Source organism: Nematostella vectensis, chromosome 14 (genome assembly GCF_932526225.1).
Source record: "Nematostella vectensis chromosome 14, jaNemVect1.1, whole genome shotgun sequence".
NCBI classification, from domain to species: domain Eukaryota; kingdom Metazoa; phylum Cnidaria; class Anthozoa; order Actiniaria; family Edwardsiidae; genus Nematostella; species Nematostella vectensis.
The window spans coordinates 9,629,399-9,648,766 of NC_064047.1; the positions used below are offsets into that span (position 1 = coordinate 9,629,399).

Here is a 19,368-nt window from a genome sequence, read left to right on the forward strand (position 1 = left end):
AAATAAACTGCTTCGTCCTCGCTCCCGCCTTGGTTATAATGGCATTTCTTGCATTTAATACGTTTTTTATTGTTCTTTCCGTCCCACGTCAATCTGTTGATCACCAGTAGCAGAATTTAAGGACTCGATCATATGAACATTATAAAATCCTGTAAAAAAAACAATGTTTTTTTTAGATCTGTCAATTCCTCAGTGTAGTAAAAGAACAGGAAAACTCCCTTACATACCATATTTAGGAGTATTATTTTCTTGCCTGTTTTGCAGTTCTTGCATGTAAACTTAAAGAGAGGTTTATTATTTACTTTCGTGTTTGCCTAGATGCCACATGCATGCATGCTAGATGCAAGAATTTCTAGGCAATAGTTGCCATATCTAATGGCCTAATACAAGGACGACGTATTTGGTATCTAACGATTAGATGTCTGACCCTTACACGGTGATTTTTTTTGTTTTTCAGATAAAAGTTCTTTATCTCATCAGCTCTCTCCAGAACTTTTTTTCAGCTGACCAAATTTTCCTCAGGCGGGGCGCAACAGGCACGTACACAAAAGGCCAAGAAGTGGGTCATTAGTTATTAAGAAATTTTCAAATACTATGCATTTTCTATATGATTCCTATGACTGCGCCCCCCCCCCCCCCCCCTCCTCAGCCAATCCTGTATACGCGCCTGCGCAACTACTCGCGTATTGGGAAATCTCGGCATGACTAAGGATTCGATCCCACATGTTTACAGTTACAGTGACACTACCAACAAATGATTCGCTAGATCGAAGCCTCCATCTCTTGTCCAATCACAGACTTGCTTCCCCCTATTATCTTGTACCCCCGCCATATATGTACTTGTTTGAATGATGTCTTTGCCGTCGACGTACATCTATCCATGTAGGGGGGGGGGGGGGGGGGGGGGGGGGTGGGGGGGGGCACATTTTTTTAAGCGCGGTTTTAGGGGGTTACAATTTTTTTGGCTGTCATTAAAGGGGTGGTCACATGATTTCAAGGTCCTTACCCAGGGGGGTGAAGGGGGTGCGAACACAACCCCCCCCCCCCCCCCCCCACACACACACACACCACACACACACACACCACACAACTACCGAAAGTCCATTTTCGGTTCTCAATAGGGTAATAGACGTGCTATTTGTTGATAAAACTATAAAGAATAAGCTAGATCACTCTGGTATCAATCCATATGTCAGACATTTTTGTAACCAAACCCGACGATTAACGTCCCTTGGAGATAATGGAAAGGCATAAAAAAATCGCTTTTTGCTCTTTCAGGCGTGGTCAGATTTTTATTAGAAAACTCGCTCTCACCCCCCCCCCCTATTTATACTGAATTTTTTTTATATAATTTATCTCTACATTTTTTTTTTTTGAGTCTAAGGGGAGGGCCGTATTGTTTTTGCTTTACCAATCAAAAAAATCCAAACAATTGGTTTTCGATTATAGAACGTTCAGTTACGCCGGGCGGTAATAAATGTAACCAAAATGACAGTCGCAAAAAAACTGTCCTCCCTTTAAGATGGAAAATATGAAAAGGCTCCTTAAACTCAAAACAGACTCTGGGCAAAGGGAAAGACTGTTTTTGAGGTCACGTGATCCTGCGGTCCCAAGTTGAGATCGCGGGGGGTGCGGCCAACCATGATGCTCCGCGCTCCGTGACGAAGGCCTGGTGGCTGAGCCACCTGCTTATAAGAGCTCTTCATGCAATCTGTTACGATTTATGGGAAACTTGGCAGAAAATGGCGTTGGATCGCCAGTACAGCTTATCAAATCACAAACAGACCTAATACACAATTAGACATAATTTCCCTGCTCACAGAAAGGACTGAAGGGACCAATGGCGTCGCATATGTTTGATCATCTAGCTGTCGTGACTTCGTGTATAGTTTCGTGCCAAAAGTTCTTAGTCGATGGTGAAGCTAGCTTTTAATTTCGGATTTGCTTCCTGATAGACAAATGGAAGCAAAAAACACAGCGATCCTTTTGAGGAACAGAGAATACCACGTAAGCATTTTAAGTTTGTGTGTTTTACAGTAGGAAGTTTGTTATCGAAGTGTAAAGATAATCCATGCATGAATCCGCGTCGTTGATTGTTTGCAGTCGTCCCTCACGCGAAATTTTCTACGCAAACTGCATGTCTATCCTCCATTTGTTGAACGACTTGGCTTGGAAAAAGAGTTAGAGGTAAGATGTTGCAAGAATAATGACCGGATTGGTTTTTACTTATTTTTTCTCAAAACCTCGTAAAATCATCTTTATTATTTTAACCTAAAATCATTGTAAATGATTTTAAATTGTAAGGTATCTTTAAGTAAATCCGGTGCGCGCAAAAGTCAGAGTAAACTCGAAATTTGCGATCAGTATATAAAACAGGAATGTTTGAGTAAGTATGATTTATATATTCTCTTCTATTTAACTCACTGATTATTTATGTATTGACCTGTCTGTCACACCGAGAGCTCGTTTTACTGGTTGTTTGCATGACTTATGATAATCGTCCCGACATTTCACTGATGAATGCTTTAACTTCCATTAGGCACAGACTGATAGAAAGTCATGCGGGAGGGGAGGGGGGCAAAACCCCTATAAAATGTTAAAAAAAATAGCCTCCCCCCCAAAAAAAAATGCAATGTAAGGTGTGACAGATATTTGTTATCCTATATATAATGAGAGGTTCTCATGGAGAAGTTAGGTGCTTAAGCAACAATATTAGCTGGTCATTTGATTCAATTACCAAAAAGCACCCAGGAAGTTATTTTAAGGTTGTATACCAGAAGATGTGAAATAACAACACTGATACCGACTTAAGGCAAAGGTAAAATTCAAATATTTATAGGTGATACACATTTTTCATAAGCAATTATGCAAGACCACTTTCCTTTGCAGTCACTGTCTTGTCTGAGCACTAACACTTAGCTTCACGGTTTCTCCTTTTGTTCCATAAGTTTATAAAGAGACAAAAGTTTATTGCTAATAGCATTATTTATTAAACAAAACAAAATTGGAAGCCATTGTCAAACCATGACTAGCCCTAAAAACTAAACCTACCAGCACCTCTCTTTAACAGCCTCTGTTAGCCGCAATTTTGTCATCCTAGCAAAGTACCAAGCCTGATAAAAAATCATCCATTTCCATCCGCTGATTTGAGAAAGCCAATACAATATTTTCGATTGAATTTGGTCAATAAAGTATGAAACTTTGTTTTCAGATGGTATTTTTGAGATTTTATGTGCTTTCCAATATTAAATGAAAACAATACAAAGGTGTTGATGACACAGGCCCTTTAAGTTGATTATGTCCAAGCGCAAATTCTTAGTCTTTGTTTATAATTTGCAAAATACATTCTTTCTCTGTGGGTTTATGAGAAAGATTACGGACAGTGGACCATTGGCTTGCAACATTTTCACTGGGTTCTGGGTTCGATTCCCAGTTCTGATGTGAGTTGAGTTGGTTGTTCTCGCCTTTGCTCCGTGGATTTTTCTCCGGATTCCTTGGTTTTCCTTTCTCCACAAAACCAACAATTTCCATCTGATCCATGGTCAGACAAAAGTTGTATGGCAGCTTCCCGAGACACCTTCCCATGCCATCAACCTGTCCATGTTGTATCTGAGCTCTTGTAATTCAGCATTTCAGCTGCGAGGAGAGTGGTTAGCTTCTTAATTAATTTATTTTATTTATTATGTATCCAAATTTATAGCCTCTATTAAAACAATTACTTGGTAATTAAAGTGAAGGTTTATATGAAATAGTTTCAAGAATCACCTTTGTTTTTTTGGCCATCTTTTTTAAATTTCCGCTACTATTTTAAGCCCATTAGAAACACCTGATCCAACAATACAGAAAATGATTATGGACGTTGATAAAAGAGGGGGTGTGAAAACCACAAAAATGCACAGAAAAAAACGCCAAAAACCAAAATCCTCCTAAATAAGTCAATAATCATAAACCGCACAGTCTAGAGAAACTGCAATACCGTGGAATAAAATAAGAAAAACTGAAAAGCCGTGCCAGATTTAAGGCAAAAACTCATTACCGCGAACCCTTACTTCCCCCTCATAAAACTACCGTCGAAAGGGTGTCCACAATAGTGATAAATGATAGTCTATTTGTGTCATACTTATTATGTGGAAACTGTCTGTTTGTATTCTCATAATCATATTGTCATACTGTAATACTGTCTTTTTATTTTTATATTATAGGGCCATACTGGTTGTGTTAACTGTCTAGAGTGGACTGAATCTGGAGAGTAAGTAGAGGTTTTTATGTATTTCCAAGCAAGACAGCACCGAGAAAACTCGCAGGTTGCATGTTGTGGCTGTCATCTTTCCTAGCCTCTTTTATTCTATTATTCTGACTCTATTAGCCTCTATCTGGATTTCTTGAAGGGAGTGGGGTACCTAAACACATATTATGGAAGAAGATAAGTCACCCTCAACACATTTCGAGGAATTCCTTCTACTATTCATTTCTAGAAATGATCTGTCCCTGTTGAAGGGAAAGTTACATGCTGTCAGAGGGTCAGAGGTTTTACTAAACCTTGGTGTTTTTTTTTGTTACTTCACATGATTTTGACTATTTTCAGGCTTCCTGAGTTTACACTAAAATCACTTTTCCTCCATGCAAGTACCTCTTTAAATGGCCTATTGTCTAATAACTGTCCTTGGACTTTTTTTTAGGCTGCTGGCCTCAGGCTCAGATGACCTTAATGCTATCATCTGGGAACCCTTGTCCTACAAGAAGAAATACGTCATCGCTACTGGCCACACAGGCAACATCTTCTCTATCAAGGTACACCACTAAGTACAGGGGAGGAGCCAGGATTTCAAAATGGGGGGTGGATAATGGCCAGATAGACACCTTATAATCGATACAAGATCTTTGAGGCCTATGATGAATACTGCTTGATATTCCGTCAGAACTTATGGAACCCCATTTTCTGGGGAAACATCTGATTCTTTGCTAAGACATAGAAATAAATGTTTGTTTTTTCTTCCAATAGTTCTTGCCCTGCACTGGTGACCGAATAATAGCAACGGCTGCAGCTGACACCAAAGTACGGATACACAGCGTGGAAAAGAATGAGACCACCCAAGTGTATCACTGCCACATAGGTCGAGTCAAGAGGCTTGCAGTGGCTCCAAACATGCCTTCACTTGTGTGGAGTGCTTCAGAAGATGGGACTATAAGGTGTGTTTCTGTGTGTGTGTGTGTGTGTGTGTGTGTGTGTTTTTCTATCTGATTGCCTCAGTTTGCCCTTATTTTATTTTCTGCCCTTTTTACGATTGTCTGATTTTCTTTGTCCATCTGGCTTCCTTTTTCATCTGATTGTCTGTCTGTATTTTTATCTGACTGTCTCTGTCTGTTTGCCTTTTGATCTTTTTGTCTGTGTCTATCTGTTCTTTCCACGGGCTAGAGGATAACTTCAACTGGATGTATTTGCCTTGGTACAGGGATACATGCTTTATCCGATTATCCTTCAGCCCGTGGTTCTTTCCATCTGATTGTCTCTGTCTGTTTGCCTCTTTATCTGATTGACTGTGTGTCTGTAGTTTTTATCTGATTGCCTGTGTGTCTGTAGTTTTTTTATCTGATTCTCTGTCTGCACTTTTTGTCTGACTGTCTCTATATGTTTACCCTTTTTAACTGATTGCCTGTGTGTGTCAATCGTGTACTGATCTATCTGTCTTTACAGGCAATTCGACCTGAGGCAGCCCCATAGCTGTAACTCAAACAGCAAGAATTGCAACAATGTTCTCATCAACTTGAACGTCCATTCAAGTGCGCTGGCTGAGCCCAAATGCATTGCCATCAACCCACTTCGTCCTAACATGATGGCGATCGGTTGTAACGACCCCTTCGTTCGAATCTACGACCACCGAATGCTAGCAAAATACAACCTCGATATCCGAACCTCTGGCGCTCAGAGCCCCGAAGATTTCACTTTACCCGAAGGCTGTGTGACTTACTTCGCACCCGGCCACCTCCCGCCGAGGTTGACCCGAGATTTTCCGAAAAAATTCCGGACGTACGTGGCGACGTATGTGACGTTCAGTCCGGACGGTAGCGAAGTTCTCACGAACATGGGCGGGGAACAGGTTTATCTGTTCGACATCAATCACCCGAATAAGCCAGTCAGCTATCAAAGATTAACTGGCACAACAAATGGTGTAGTCAAGAATGTAATAGACGGCATGCAAATCCATCCATCCGGTGGGGGAACTAATGGGTATACTCTGAACGGTTTAAATGGGAAGACTCCCGTCCACGTATACAAGAGTAGCCCATATCTTAAAGGCAAGGGCCTAGATCTAGACCTACCTCCTAGGGCCCTGCATCTAAAAACTATAGGAAATGAAGCCTTTTGCAAACAGCAGTTCTTGACCGCTGTAAACATGTACAATGAGGCGCTGAATTTAGCGCCAAATTCTGCGGTGCTTTATGCCAACAGGGCTGCGGCTTTTATCAAGAGATCCTGGTAAGTGTTGCGTTGTTTCTATGGTACTACCTTTTGAGCCGTTGCTAGGGAAATTTGTTTGTTTTATAAAAGCTTCTGTTTAACGTGTTTTTCTCGCGCGGAAATGGCCGCCATCTTGTTTTTTCGCCATCTATTTGTATTCTCGAAAAACATATAAAAATTGCATTTTCTTCTACAAAATGTCGAAAGTTTAAGACTCCACCAGGAATTGAACCCGGAGCGCTTGCTTACGAGTCAAAGGTGCTAAACACTGGGCCACGGAATCAAGTTGGAAGGCGCGGAGTGATTTTAATCTATTAAACCGAATGTAGCGCTTTTCCCTTTCGTAGCAACGGAGTTTCGTAGCAACGAGATAGTACCATAGCCCCTAAATATCGCTGAGGTTTAATTAATGTGAGGGAATCTCGGTATATTGTGCTGGAATTACAGGTTGCCCAGTCTGCATTGTCCTGGCGTATGTGGCCTCTCACTTCTTCTGAGTGCTTTATGTTTGTAAAGCCCTACTATGTGGGATCAGTAGAAACGAGTGCCTTTTAAAATACTTAAATGCTTAATATTTAAAAGGGCATCCTTGTATTCTTGTATATTTATATATCAACAGCAACAATTGTAATAGTTCCTTATGTGAATATTTCTGTGGATTACAAGCTACAACTTTTATTTCGAGGGTATTTGTTCAGGATATTATCAAATGACGTGGCTATTCGCCCCACGTGACTTCTTCTCTTCTCAGGGAGGGGGACGTCTATGCAGCATTGCGTGACTCACACGTGACTAACATTCCTCTCTTCTCTGGGAGGGGGACGTCTATGCAGCGTTGCGTGACTCACACGTGACTAACATTCCTCTTTTCTCAGGGAGGGGGACGTCTATGCAGCATTGCGTGACTCACACGTGACTAACATTCCTCTCTTCTCAGGGAGGGGGACGTCTATGCAGCGTTGCGTGACTGTCACAAGGCGCTAACCCTGGACCCAAATCACACCAAGGCGCATTTCCGTCAGGCGCGTTGCCTGTACGAGTTACGTTGGTGCCAAGAGGCCCTATCTTGTCTTAATCACTTCAAAGAGCGGTTCCCCGATCAAGCCGAGGGCAGTGCAGCCAGGAGCCTGGAGCGGGACATCAGGGCCGCCGCATTCGCTGAGACCCAAGGTATATTCGTACAAGGGTTAAACTAGGGGTGACGTGATGATAAAGATGGTGGCGATAATTAGTGTGATGTTGGTGATGGTGGTGTTGATGACAGTGATGGTGGTGATTAGTACGGTGATGATGGTGGTGATTGTGGTGATGATAAAAGTGACGATGGTGATGATTACGGTGGTGGTGGTGATGATGGCGGTGATGATCACTGTGGTATTGGTGATGATTACGGTGATGGTGGTGATGATTACGGTGATGATGGTGATGATTACGGTAATGGTGGTGATGATTACGGTGATGGTGGTGATGATAACGGTGATGGTGTTGATGATTACGGTGAAGGTGGTGATGATAACGGTGATGATTACGGTGATGGTGGTGATGATAACGGTGATGGTGTTGATGATTACGGTGAAGGTGGTGATGATAACGGTGATGATTACGGTGAAGGTGGTGGTGATGACGGTGATGGTGGTGATGATAACAGTGAAGGTGGTGATGATTACGGTGATGTTGTTGGTGATTACGGTGATCTCGGTGATGATTACGGTGAAGGTGGTGATGATAGCGGTGATGGTGGTGATGATTACGGTGATGATTACGGTGATGGTGGTGATGATAACGGTGATGGTGGTGATGATAACGGTGATGGTGGTGATGATTACGGTGAAGGTGGTGATGATAACGGTGAGGATTACGGTGATGGTGGTGATGATTACGGTGATGGTGGTGATGATAACATTGAAGGTGGTGATGATTACGGTGATGTTGGTGGTGATTACGGTGATCTCGGTGATGATTACGGTGAAGGTGGTGATGATAACGGTGATGGTGGTGATGATTACGGTGATGATGGTGATGATTACGGTGATGGTGGTAATGATAACGGTGATGGTGTTGATGATTACGGTGATGATTACGGTAATGGTGGTGATGATTACGATGATGATTACGGTGATGGTGGTGATGATTACGGTAATGATTACGGTAATGGTGGTGATGATAACGGTGATGGTACGGTAATGGTGGTGATGGTACGGTAATGGTGGTGATGATAACGGTGGTGATTACGGTGATGGTGGTGATGATTACGGTAATGGTGGTGATGATAACGGTGATGGTGGTGATGATTACGGTGATGGTACGGTGATAATGGTGATGGTACGGTGATGGTGGTGATGATTACGAGGTTGGTACGGTGATGATTACGGTGATGGTACGGTGATGATTACGGTGATGGTACGGTGATGGTACGGTGATGGTGGTGATGATAACGGTGATGGTACGGTGAGGGTGGTGATGATTACGGTGATGGTGTTGATGATTACGGTGATGGTACGGTAATTGTGGTGATGGTAAGGTAATAGTGGTGATGATAACGGTGATGATTACGGTAATGGTGGTGATGATAACGGTGATGGTACGGTGATGGTACGGTGATGGTGGTGATGGTAAAGTAATGGTGGTGATGATAACGGTGATGATTACGGTAATGGTGGTGATGATTACGGTGATGGTACGGTGATGGTGGTGATGATTACGGTGATGTTGGCGATGATTACTTTGATGTTGGTGATGATGACGGTGATCTCGGTAATGATGGCAGTTAAACATCGCTCGACTTCAGCAGAAGGAACTGCAGTGCCGTAACGCCTATAGGAGAGAGTTTTTTTCTCTCTAAAACTGCATGGAAACGACCAGTTTTCCTTATGTCTCTGTACCGTCCCCCTCCCCAAGTATTTCAAGTCCGTTACGGCCCTGCACTGTAATACGACCGCAGTCATCAAGGACACACACTACTGTGTGTGATGTCAATGAGGATTATCGTGGATCGTCCATGTTAGTAAACGACAGTGATAATGTAATGTGGTGATATAGCAAAGATAGCTCATATTTAGATGACGAAGTTGACGTCGAGAATTGTCGAACTCCCTGTGCATAACCACCCTCCCCTCTCCTTTCCCAGAAAAAGAGCCCGAGGAGCCAAGTGAACCAGAGACCAGCGGCAGCACACGTCGGCGCAGGCGCCTCAGCCTAATCTCGGATCAGGAAAAGTCACTTCGTTCAACATCATTCGACTACAGCCAGAGGTACTGCGGCCACTGTAATACGACTACGGACATCAAGGAGGCGAACTTCTTCGGTGACAACGGACAATATATAGTCGCCGGTAGCGACGACGGATCCTTCTTCATGTGGGATCGAAATACCACGAACTTAATACGCGTACTCAAAGGTGACGACTCCATCGTCAATTGCCTCCAGCCGCATCCGTCGGTCTGTATCCTAGCAACGAGTGGCATTGACCCTGTCATCAGGCTGTGGAGCCCGCGACCTGTTGATGGCAGCGGCGATACGCGGAAAGTCGACGAGCTAGAGGCGGCTGCACGCGCCAATCAAAGACGCATGAACGCTGACCCGCTAGAGGTCATGCTGATGAATATGGGATACAGGACACGCCTTTCCGTGGCGGAGGGGAGCGACGACGAGAGCGATGAGTTCCCCATGGCTTGCCGCCCGAATTGACAGAATTACAGAACGCCTGATTGACATCTGCCAGTCATGTTTGCCAAAATAATATAGATCGCGAGTTAATGAGGAAGGTGAATTAGTAATGACTTGGCGCCCCAATTTACTGATGAAGTATGATTGACACATGCCTGTTTAAATTAAGCTCCTCTGATGATAAAATAAACTAAGGACGTTATTTCTACAGTAGCGAACGTGGTTAGAGGAGTTTACACAGCAAACGTTCGCATCCTCAATTGACCTTGAAAGCTGGAAATCTCTCGTCGTGGTTTTATGGATAACATCTGAAATGTATCAGACAGAACGCATTTTCACGTGCTGCTATATTGAATTCCGAATCAAATCCCATTGTTTTCTGCCGTCGTCGTCCACGTTGCCGTCGTCGTTGCTTAAGGTCCCTATTGGAAAAGGGGGTGGGGGCACAATACAGAAGCTTTACACATGACGAGTGCCAAGTTTGAAATCACGTGCAGTGACACGGGCAGTCTGATCGGGTACACGCTAGGCAAAAAATCTCGAAAATACGTTCGCCATGTATCAGGCTTCCTTTTGTTTGTCCGCTCACCAGAAGTCCAAAGACCCAAACATCTCATTTTCTTATCATTTTATAAGCAAAACTGGTGGGGGAATGGGGGTGGATGCCGCACAGCGCTGTGACAGTTGGTTCTCCCTATGTGACACATGGTTAATATAATATTGGCACTTGTCAATCATTTTTTAAATAAAAGCAAGAGGCAGTTCAAACCTTAGGCTAAGTTCAAACGTCGTATTATCCATGAGCCGAATTCAATGCAAATGCATGCAATACGACGTTTGAACTTAGCCTCAAGGATAAAAAAAGAGCTATGAATTGGTAATAAAACTTGCTGCAGAACACAATCTACATGGGACTCTAGACATGTGCAGATAGTGTTTCCGTATGCTTCGGCAGACTTTAATAATGGAAAGGTCTTTCTCTGGTCGCTTTAAACAAAAACGGATAAAAAAAAATAAATAAAAAGCATAGAGTCCTGTCGTATAAAGGCCAAACTCTCTAGAATTATATACCTCAGACTAGTTCAAATAATAACTCATTCATTGTTCTATAATAGGAAAAGACAGCGCTAGAATAAAACCCATTTTGTGGCTTGGAAGCCATTTCGCGGTTTGTTTTTAAAATATTACGCACGGAACATGCTCTAACATATATCCTTCCCACCCGCCGTGGTCTCTGTCACGCAAGGTTCCAACGAGCGCTTGCGTGACAGAGACCACGACGGCTGCGAAGGAGACATGTACAGGACCCGAAATGATCCCAGGACCCTAAACGATCCCAGGACCCGGAACGATCCCCAAAAGTTCCCCAACTGATCCCGGGACCCGAAACGATCCCCAAGAGTCCCCGAAATAAACCCCAAGGAATTACAGTAATGGACAACTAAAGGAATGTGTAAGGATTGGCTTTCAGTTTTAAAAACATATGAAACATTTAGTTTTGTGTTATTAAAAGGAAATTTACATTAACTAAAACTATAGTATTAAGATTTTAATATACGACTGCGGGGGAAATACAGTGGTTGAGTCAGAAATTAACAATTCCTGTGATAGTAATTTGAAGAACCCGGCGTGGATAAATCATTTTTACATAGCAAGCCATAAAAGAAAGTCTTTACAGATAGGACATCCCGCTTTTCATAGGAAGCGAGATGTTTTAAAGTTATTTTCATCATATGAGATCATGCTGGGGTGTAACGCACGACTACATAAGGAAGTTCAAACTCACATAATATTGCTTTCAACAAAAGCCACATCCTCTAAATATTTTGCATCGGTAGTAGAAGGGTTGTTCGACTGTATTACTCAGTGTGCTTTTGTCATTCCATCTTCTCGGCCAAACCGGCTGCTTAAAATGTGTCGGTAAATATTCGCTCGTGTGGTCCAGGATTTCGTGGTGAAATACATGTTTGGTTGTCAAATGAATATCAATTTTTAGGGGTGATGTTTACCGGAAATGAGACTCTCATTTATAGTGTCAGAGTCATGTGTCGGAACCGCAAAATGTTAAGAGTGTGATGGAAGGTCAAAAGTTTGGTTGATCTGAGCAAAGCTGTGCTATGTCTATGCTGTATTCCTTTCAGTAGCAATTTGAAGTTGTGTATTTGTTTTGGACTCTGTTTATGGGTTTAACGCCGGGCAATGTAATAAATAGAAGAATTGTGTTGGAATTTAATATTTTAAAGTCACGTTGTTTAGAAATCAAGTATCTGTTAACCCTTTATTATGCTTCAAAATTGCAAGTATTTCTTCTGCTTTCCCTTTGTCCATTACCGCGATTCCTTGGCGTTGATTTCGGGGACTCCTCGGTATCGGTTCGGGTCCGAGGATCAGTTGGGGTACTTTTGGGGATCATTTCGGGTCCTGGGATCATTTCGGGTCCTGTACAAGCCTTTTGAATTCTTCCTTCCCTGTTCAAACGGAAGTCAAAATTGAGTATAAAAAATAACCGGTAATTAATTTTATAAACTTGTTGACTTAAGGGGGACGACAAACACCCGATAAATTATACTCAGATTTATGACGGTGGTTTGTTCTACAAGATGAGGGCGGAAGTTTGCGTGACTGAATCTTGGAAGGGAGGTTTTCCGGGAATTTTCCCTATCCCGTGAGCCTCTTGATGAGTCGTGGAACAAGCAAGAACGTTCCCGGCTAGCAGAGGCCTCTTTTCTCTGTATTTCGCTGGGCTACGCAATTCTGAAAATATAGCTGCAAACAATCACAAGTAGCTGCAGAGAAGACTAAAGGTGAGGGAGTTCCGCCGGAGCTAGGAGAGTCCGATTATCTTTTGCCTGCTTTTTGTTACTGATAAAACACAAACCGGAAGTTAATTCGAATCATCATTTTGGATCGATTTTTGAAGTCTATTGTAATGTGTGCAGGTTGGATAACAATGTTCTTATTTTACTACTTGTTAATTGCTTCATCATCGATTCCCTTAACGACAGAGAGCCTGACAGAGTGCAGCCATGGAATTACCGACATTCGCAGTAGTAACTGTCCTACTTCTGCTGCCGACTAGGATTCTTGCACAGAAGAAAATATCTGCGTGTGCATGCGAGTTCCATGGAGACATTGTAAATTTGGAAAGCCTAGCATGGCAAGATGGACTTAGACCGAGGTATAGTTCATATTACACACTAAACAGCTTAGATTCTTTCGTACACACTTAGCCTGAACACTCCTTTAAATGTCATTGGGGGGGGGGGGGGGGGGGGGTAAACTCTCAAGAAAAGTAGACGGGGGTGATCCTCCTTTCTTTTAGGGTATTAACATTCGGCAAACTGCTACTCCTTCGGGGGTCTTCAAGGATTTTTCCGATTCTGCTATCTCAGGGTATAAAATTTGACCAACTGCTATCCCTTAGGGGGTGTTAAAGGATTTTTCCGATTCTGCTATCTCTCAGGGTATAAAATTTGACCAACTGCTATTCCTTAGGGAATGTTTAATGGTTCTTCCGATTCTGCTATATCTTAGGGTTAAAAAATGCTTTGACCACACCCAATTTGCTATCTCTAGGGGTAAGAATTGCTGTTGACCACACCCATAGTGCTATCCCTTACGGTTAAAATTGATTTTGAGGACAATCACCCCTGTCTATTTTTATCAGATTCCCCTGGGTTATTGTTAGGACTTTCATTTATGTACTTTGTGATCTGTATTATTTACAGTGCCAAAGAATTGATTGATTTTTAATTTCTTGCCCCTGTGGGGGAGGCAGGAGAGAGAGGGGGAGGGGAATTTTTATTTTTCAGGAAGTTGAGAATTTCTTTATAAGCTACGATTTTTTTAGCTTTTTTTAAAGAGAGGTGTTACGCTTATGTTTCTTGCATGCCCTCCCCAGGCCCTTTTCGACTAAGTATGACTAATATGATTAAGTACCAGGAGCAGCATTTCCAAATATCTGCTTTACCAACTCGACTTTGTGTGGAATGCACCTACTTTATAAAAGAAATTGTAATAGGTAACGAAATATTTGTTCCTTTTTTTTTTTAAATAGGTGTATACTAGTAAAAAAACATTTTGTTTGTCATTCCTCAGGTACAGTGTGAATTCATCAGGGTACACATTTGCCTACAATCCATGTGTGCCATACAAAACGACAGGATGTTCCAAGGATGTTGCTGTATGTGAATATTCCAAATTATTTTCTATTTTATGCAATCTTTGTTTAATTTTCTCTATGATAGCTTTCAAGCAATTTTTTCTTTATCTAATCTAATAAGCATGTTTTTTTTTTGCTTGGAGCTTATTCTCATAAGAATATGTTTCACTATTACAATGCCATTATCAGTGTTCTTATTCTTTATTATCAACATCATTGTTATTAGCTTTCAGTGCCACTTTGAGAGGACATACGATGGAAATGTTAAACTTTCCGAGCTAGGGCACAGCTTATAACCTGCTAGCAGACTTTCTTCCTGTTTGTTTCTATCAGTTCACTTATCCATGTCCCAAGTTTGCTCTTTTGCGTTCTCGTTTTGTTTGTGTCTGCAGGAGAAACTTTGCTAAAACTTTTTTTTCAGGCAAGCAAGACATCCATTTTGACAAAAGACTGTGTAACCCTCGGCGACCAGGCGTCAATGGAGTGCACCAATGTTGATGGGTTTAATGTGATGAAATACATGCGGCCTGATGAGTAAGTTCCCTCAAAGGGAAACTTAGGGTAGGGGCAAGCATACTTACTCCCTTGCACAGCTTGCAGGATGATCAGAAAATTTATGTGTACGAAGTCAAGTGTATAAGAGTATGAGAATTATGCAAAGCTTCAAAAATAAAGAATACAGAATCTTGATAAGAAAAAAAACAGTTCAACTATACTATAATATTATTATGCAACATATATTTTTTCTTTAAAAAAAATGCAATTTTTAATTTTTAAACATTTTCTGTATTGCACACCTGCCCCCCTTAGCAACTCTGATAGTTGATCAGTATGATATTTGACTTTCCTAATGATCATTTACCTTTTAGCAAATCATTCACCGTGTCTGTGTACGTGACATGCAACCACAAGCTGGTCAAACCTGACGATGCACTTTTCAAGCTTCAAAGAGGCAGTGCCTCTCCTGTAAGTTATAATAATCAGAGACAGTGAGGAATTTTTTCACAGGGACATGAAAGTTGAAAATAGGAGGCGTAATGTTCAAATTTATTGCAAAATTTCTTACAATTGCAGCTACTTATCATTGCTATATGAAAATTAGGGAACTCCCATAAAAACAGATGGGGGTTATTGTCAGCAAAATCAATTTTAAAGCGGAGAGATAGCAATTTTGGTGTGGCCAGAAAGCGATTTTTAACCCTAAAAGATAGCACATTGGGCGTGGTCAAAGCTATATTTACTGTAACCAAAAAATAAATGATAAGAAACTACCATAGTTACCAAAAAATTAAGTTGACTTAGTTCCAGGCGTGTACACAGGAGGGTGCAAAGGGTGCACAGGAATCTTCAAATACTTTGCTTTTTCCATGATACCTATGAATGTGCACCCCCCCCCCCCCCCCACCCCCAATTGGCCAATCCTGGGAATGCGATTTTTGGCTTACTGTAAATTAAGTTTCTGGCATGAAACACCATTAAAGGCCTCCTAAAAGATAACTGAAACAATCTTCGAATACCCTCAAGGGATAGAAGTTGGTCAAATATTATACCCTAAAAGATAAGACAATCATCAAGGGGAAAACTCTCCATAGAAGTAGACAGAGAGTGATCGTCCTATCTTTTAAGGTATAAAATTTTGACCAACTGCTATCTACCCCCTTGGAACAATCACCACTGTCAACTTTTATGGAAACCCCTGGTGTGTAACTCACTGTCATTATAAATTTGTATGATTAATAGGAGTATGTGCTGTCCCATATGTGCGGCTGTGCTAATGCATGCCTAGTCACTACCCCAGCCACGCCTACCGACCCTACCACACCTGACCCTACCGCACCTGACCCTACAGACAAAGAGCCAACAGGTACAAGGTATAGCTGCCTTGCAGCCAGGGGAGGGGGGTAAGGGGGTTGTGGGGGCTTTGGAAGAACCAACTCACTCGACTGAAAAAACAATTGGTACTTATTGCAAGCTAGGATAAAATACCTAAAAGATGAAAAGTTCACTAACTGGGTCAATAAAATATTTTTTGCTTTAAATACTGGCTATAGACCTGATCAGTCTAGCAATAAATACAAGGCAAGAAGGTCAAGTCAAATAAGTAAAATCTTTGATTTATATATTTCAAAACACTCCCTGGAATAAAGAGAATGAGTGTAAGGGATGTTAATCATATCTTTTTTTCTTATTCTTTTCAATTAGACTACACAAACTACATAATTGGAGGTAGCACTGGTGCAGCAGCCCTTGTTGTTTTAGTAATTGTGGTTGCAGCAATAGTCTCAAGACGAAATCCTGGACCAGATGGACACCCACCCCTCCTCCAAGGGGATAATGGGGGTAATGATGCTCAGGAAGGTGAAGGTGTCGCCCCAGGCAGGGGTAATGATGAGGGGGGTGGATATGAGGAGATCCCTGAAGTTGTTGAGGTGAGTATGAAAATAGGAAAAACAAACCAAAGCTCCTCTGCTAGCTCATGTTATCATTCCGTTGGATAACCAGATTATTTTAGAGATTAGCTTATAAAGACAGTGCTGAATAACGTATGCGCATGCGCTTGCTCTGGCGAAAACAAGCACAATCGTAGTGTTGAATCGTTCGAGAAAAGGTACGAAAGGCTGACTTCAGTGGCTGATTTGACTAACTGTACAGCATTAAAACCATACTGTACAAAAGTTGACAGATTTGTGTGATAATGTGGAAATCATAAAGAAAATTATAGCCTTAGGTTTGGTCTAGTTTTCTTAGCATTCGCCAAAATGTGACAGTTCGCCGGTAAAAAGCCGCCATTTCAAAACAAAAAGGCTGGTTTAACCGCGCGGTACTGGAACTAGTCTTGCGTTTTTCGGTACTGGCGCTTATAAATCAAAGATTGGCTTGGAGATAATCACAATGCAAGATACCAACACTACTATATACTTGGGACCTCCCACGATAGCAGATGTTCATTAACAGCATGTGATCAAAAGTATGGGCAGTTATGAGGCCTGTTTCCAATCAACTTCGAGATTTTTGATAAGAAAAAATGGCAATAAAGATGAAAGAAAACAACTGAATTGAAATGGCTTGAAGTGGTTTTATTTTCTGTTTACTGCAAACAAACTCCCTAAACCATGCTCAGTGCACTTCTCTTTCTCGTTTTAAATTTTCAATGCATTGAGACAAATTAGAAATTCAATGCAAGCTTGAAAGCAAAAAAAAACATACATAGTAATTCAAAGCAGATACTTGTAAGTAATCAAGCCTCGGAAGTATGTGAGTCATTCCAAACTGTTCATAGTTTTGGTTCTCACACTGTGAAAGTAAAACATTGTCCTAAAGTTTTTAATAGTATTTAGAGTTTATACTTTATGTTGCTTTTTGTAACTTCCGAACATTTTTTGTAGGCAGTCCAATGAAAACCAGGGATGGATCTAGCTTTTCGCTAAAGAGTGTTTGGCTCAGTGAGAAAGTGGGAGAGGGTATTTTTGTGTGGAACATATGGCTTTCGGCAGCCCAAGGGGGGGTAGGGGATCCCCCTAGATCCACTACTGAAAATTGATAAAGATTTCTTTCTGATTTATTTTTTAAGGATAACCGGAGGAATCCTGTTGAAGCAGTGGAGCCACACCCAGAATCTGGAATTCCAGTTGTTGGGTTTCCAGTCCCTGACGTGCCTGAACATCGCTTGTCCCCTCCTATAGCGGTCTCTGAGCCCGACCCACATGGACAGTGTGGTGTGTGAGCGTTGCTCTGTAGATTTAGAGTTCTCTGCACAACGCAGATTTATACATGAGGGGGGGGGGGGGGGGGGTGGGGGGGGGGGATACAGGCCTTTCCCACATCCGATCACGCTATCCCGCTTTATGAGAGAGATCAGCGTCTCGATCTTGTTGGCTGTTTTGGAGCGTGTAGTTGTTGTCAGAATTATCGTGCTCTAGTTCTTGCTCTGGTACACTTCTAACCGCCCGATTCCTGCGCAACTTGGCAAGCGTCTTGTGTAGATATTTTTCTGTCACACCGTGCCGCGGATAATCAATAGCTTTTTTCTCTACGAATTTAAAGCCGCATTGTCACCAGTTTACTTCCGGAGGTCCGACGGAAACCTCAACCGTTAAATGACAAAAGAATCTATTAGAATCCGAGATATTTAACAGGCCATCCGCTCTAAATAATCAATCACATCCTCAAAGAAACTTCCAATAGACACACTGCTTCAATATTTTGAAATATTTTTCGCGTTTTCCTTTAAAAATCATCGGATATTGTTAGGTAATCGACCGGAAGTAAACTGGTGACAATGCGGCTTTAATTAGTTTTCCTTTTTTGGCTCCAGCAAAAGAAGGAAAACTATTCCACGCCTAACTTTGACCCTTGATTATTAATCAACGAGGCTGTGTAACGTCAAATGCAGACACGGTTTGTCAGTTCAGTAGATGAAGAAGGATATAAAGCAGATCCCCGAGAGGTTACGCGCTTTTGGTGTGTATAAATAATTCGCATGCTTAAAGTGGGTCGATTTTGCACTTCGGACCAGACAAAATCACTCAAAATTAAGCGCGTGTAGAAAAATGATTATTTTAGGAGAAAAGTACAATAATTAAGCTTTAAATTGATATATAGTTTGTTGGCATTTGCTTTAAAGTTCTTAAAACCTTTTACTTGTATCAATCTAGCCAAAACAAAGCATAGATAAACCTTCAAATTCTGAAAAGGAAATTGAATTTGATTGAAATTTGAATTTTCTACAGATCTTTGAAAATTTTCCTGGCCGCGCGGAAGTTGAATCGAGTGAATAATTCCAAGCAAGTTTTGGCGGGAAAATCTGAAACAACGTATTTTCCTTTAATCCGTTAAAATTCAGAGACGGCAATACCACTATATTGGCGTGGTGTTTTCTATTTCAATGCTACCCACAATGAAGCGAAGAATAATTTAAAGTCGAGAATTGTATGCGAAAAAAGAAAATATCGTTTTTGTTGTAGGTTTCAAAAACAGCGCGCGCTAGGCCGATACATTATGCCGGCAAAAGCATAATGCTCAAATTTTCGAGCATTATGTATCTGACCCTAGCGCGCGCTCGTGAGAATTCTTGGGTTTC

General features: G+C 41.6%; 2 protein-coding genes across 3 annotated transcripts; both read left to right on the forward strand.

The window, feature by feature from the left end:
- The first annotated feature begins 1,669 nt into the window (after positions 1–1,669).
- Positions 1,670–11,287, forward strand: LOC5500611 (WD and tetratricopeptide repeats protein 1). The gene is made up of 8 exons (XM_001621986.3): positions 1,670–2,007; positions 2,104–2,187; positions 4,203–4,249; positions 4,680–4,791; positions 5,003–5,190; positions 5,696–6,478; positions 7,398–7,630; positions 9,588–11,287. The coding sequence occupies exons 1-8, from the start codon at positions 1,960–1,962 to the stop codon at positions 10,145–10,147; spliced, it is 2,055 nt and encodes a 684-aa protein (XP_001622036.2). The 5' UTR covers positions 1,670–1,959; the 3' UTR covers positions 10,148–11,287.
- A 1,488-nt stretch (positions 11,288–12,775) lies between these two features.
- On the forward strand, positions 12,776–18,171 carry LOC5500609. Of its 2 annotated transcripts, none has more exons than XM_032369000.2 (8): positions 12,776–12,930; positions 13,132–13,304; positions 14,225–14,309; positions 14,710–14,822; positions 15,158–15,254; positions 16,029–16,152; positions 16,491–16,717; positions 17,860–18,171. In XM_032369000.2, exons 2-8 carry the CDS (start codon positions 13,153–13,155, stop codon positions 18,010–18,012), a joined length of 951 nt encoding a protein of 316 aa, XP_032224891.2. In that variant the 5' UTR covers positions 12,776–12,930; positions 13,132–13,152; the 3' UTR covers positions 18,013–18,171. The 2 variants fall into 2 exon arrangements, with proteins under 2 accessions (XP_032224891.2, XP_048577783.1); XM_048721826.1 differs by having other exon boundaries at positions 16,548–16,717.
- Positions 18,172–19,368: the final 1,197 nt, after the last annotated feature.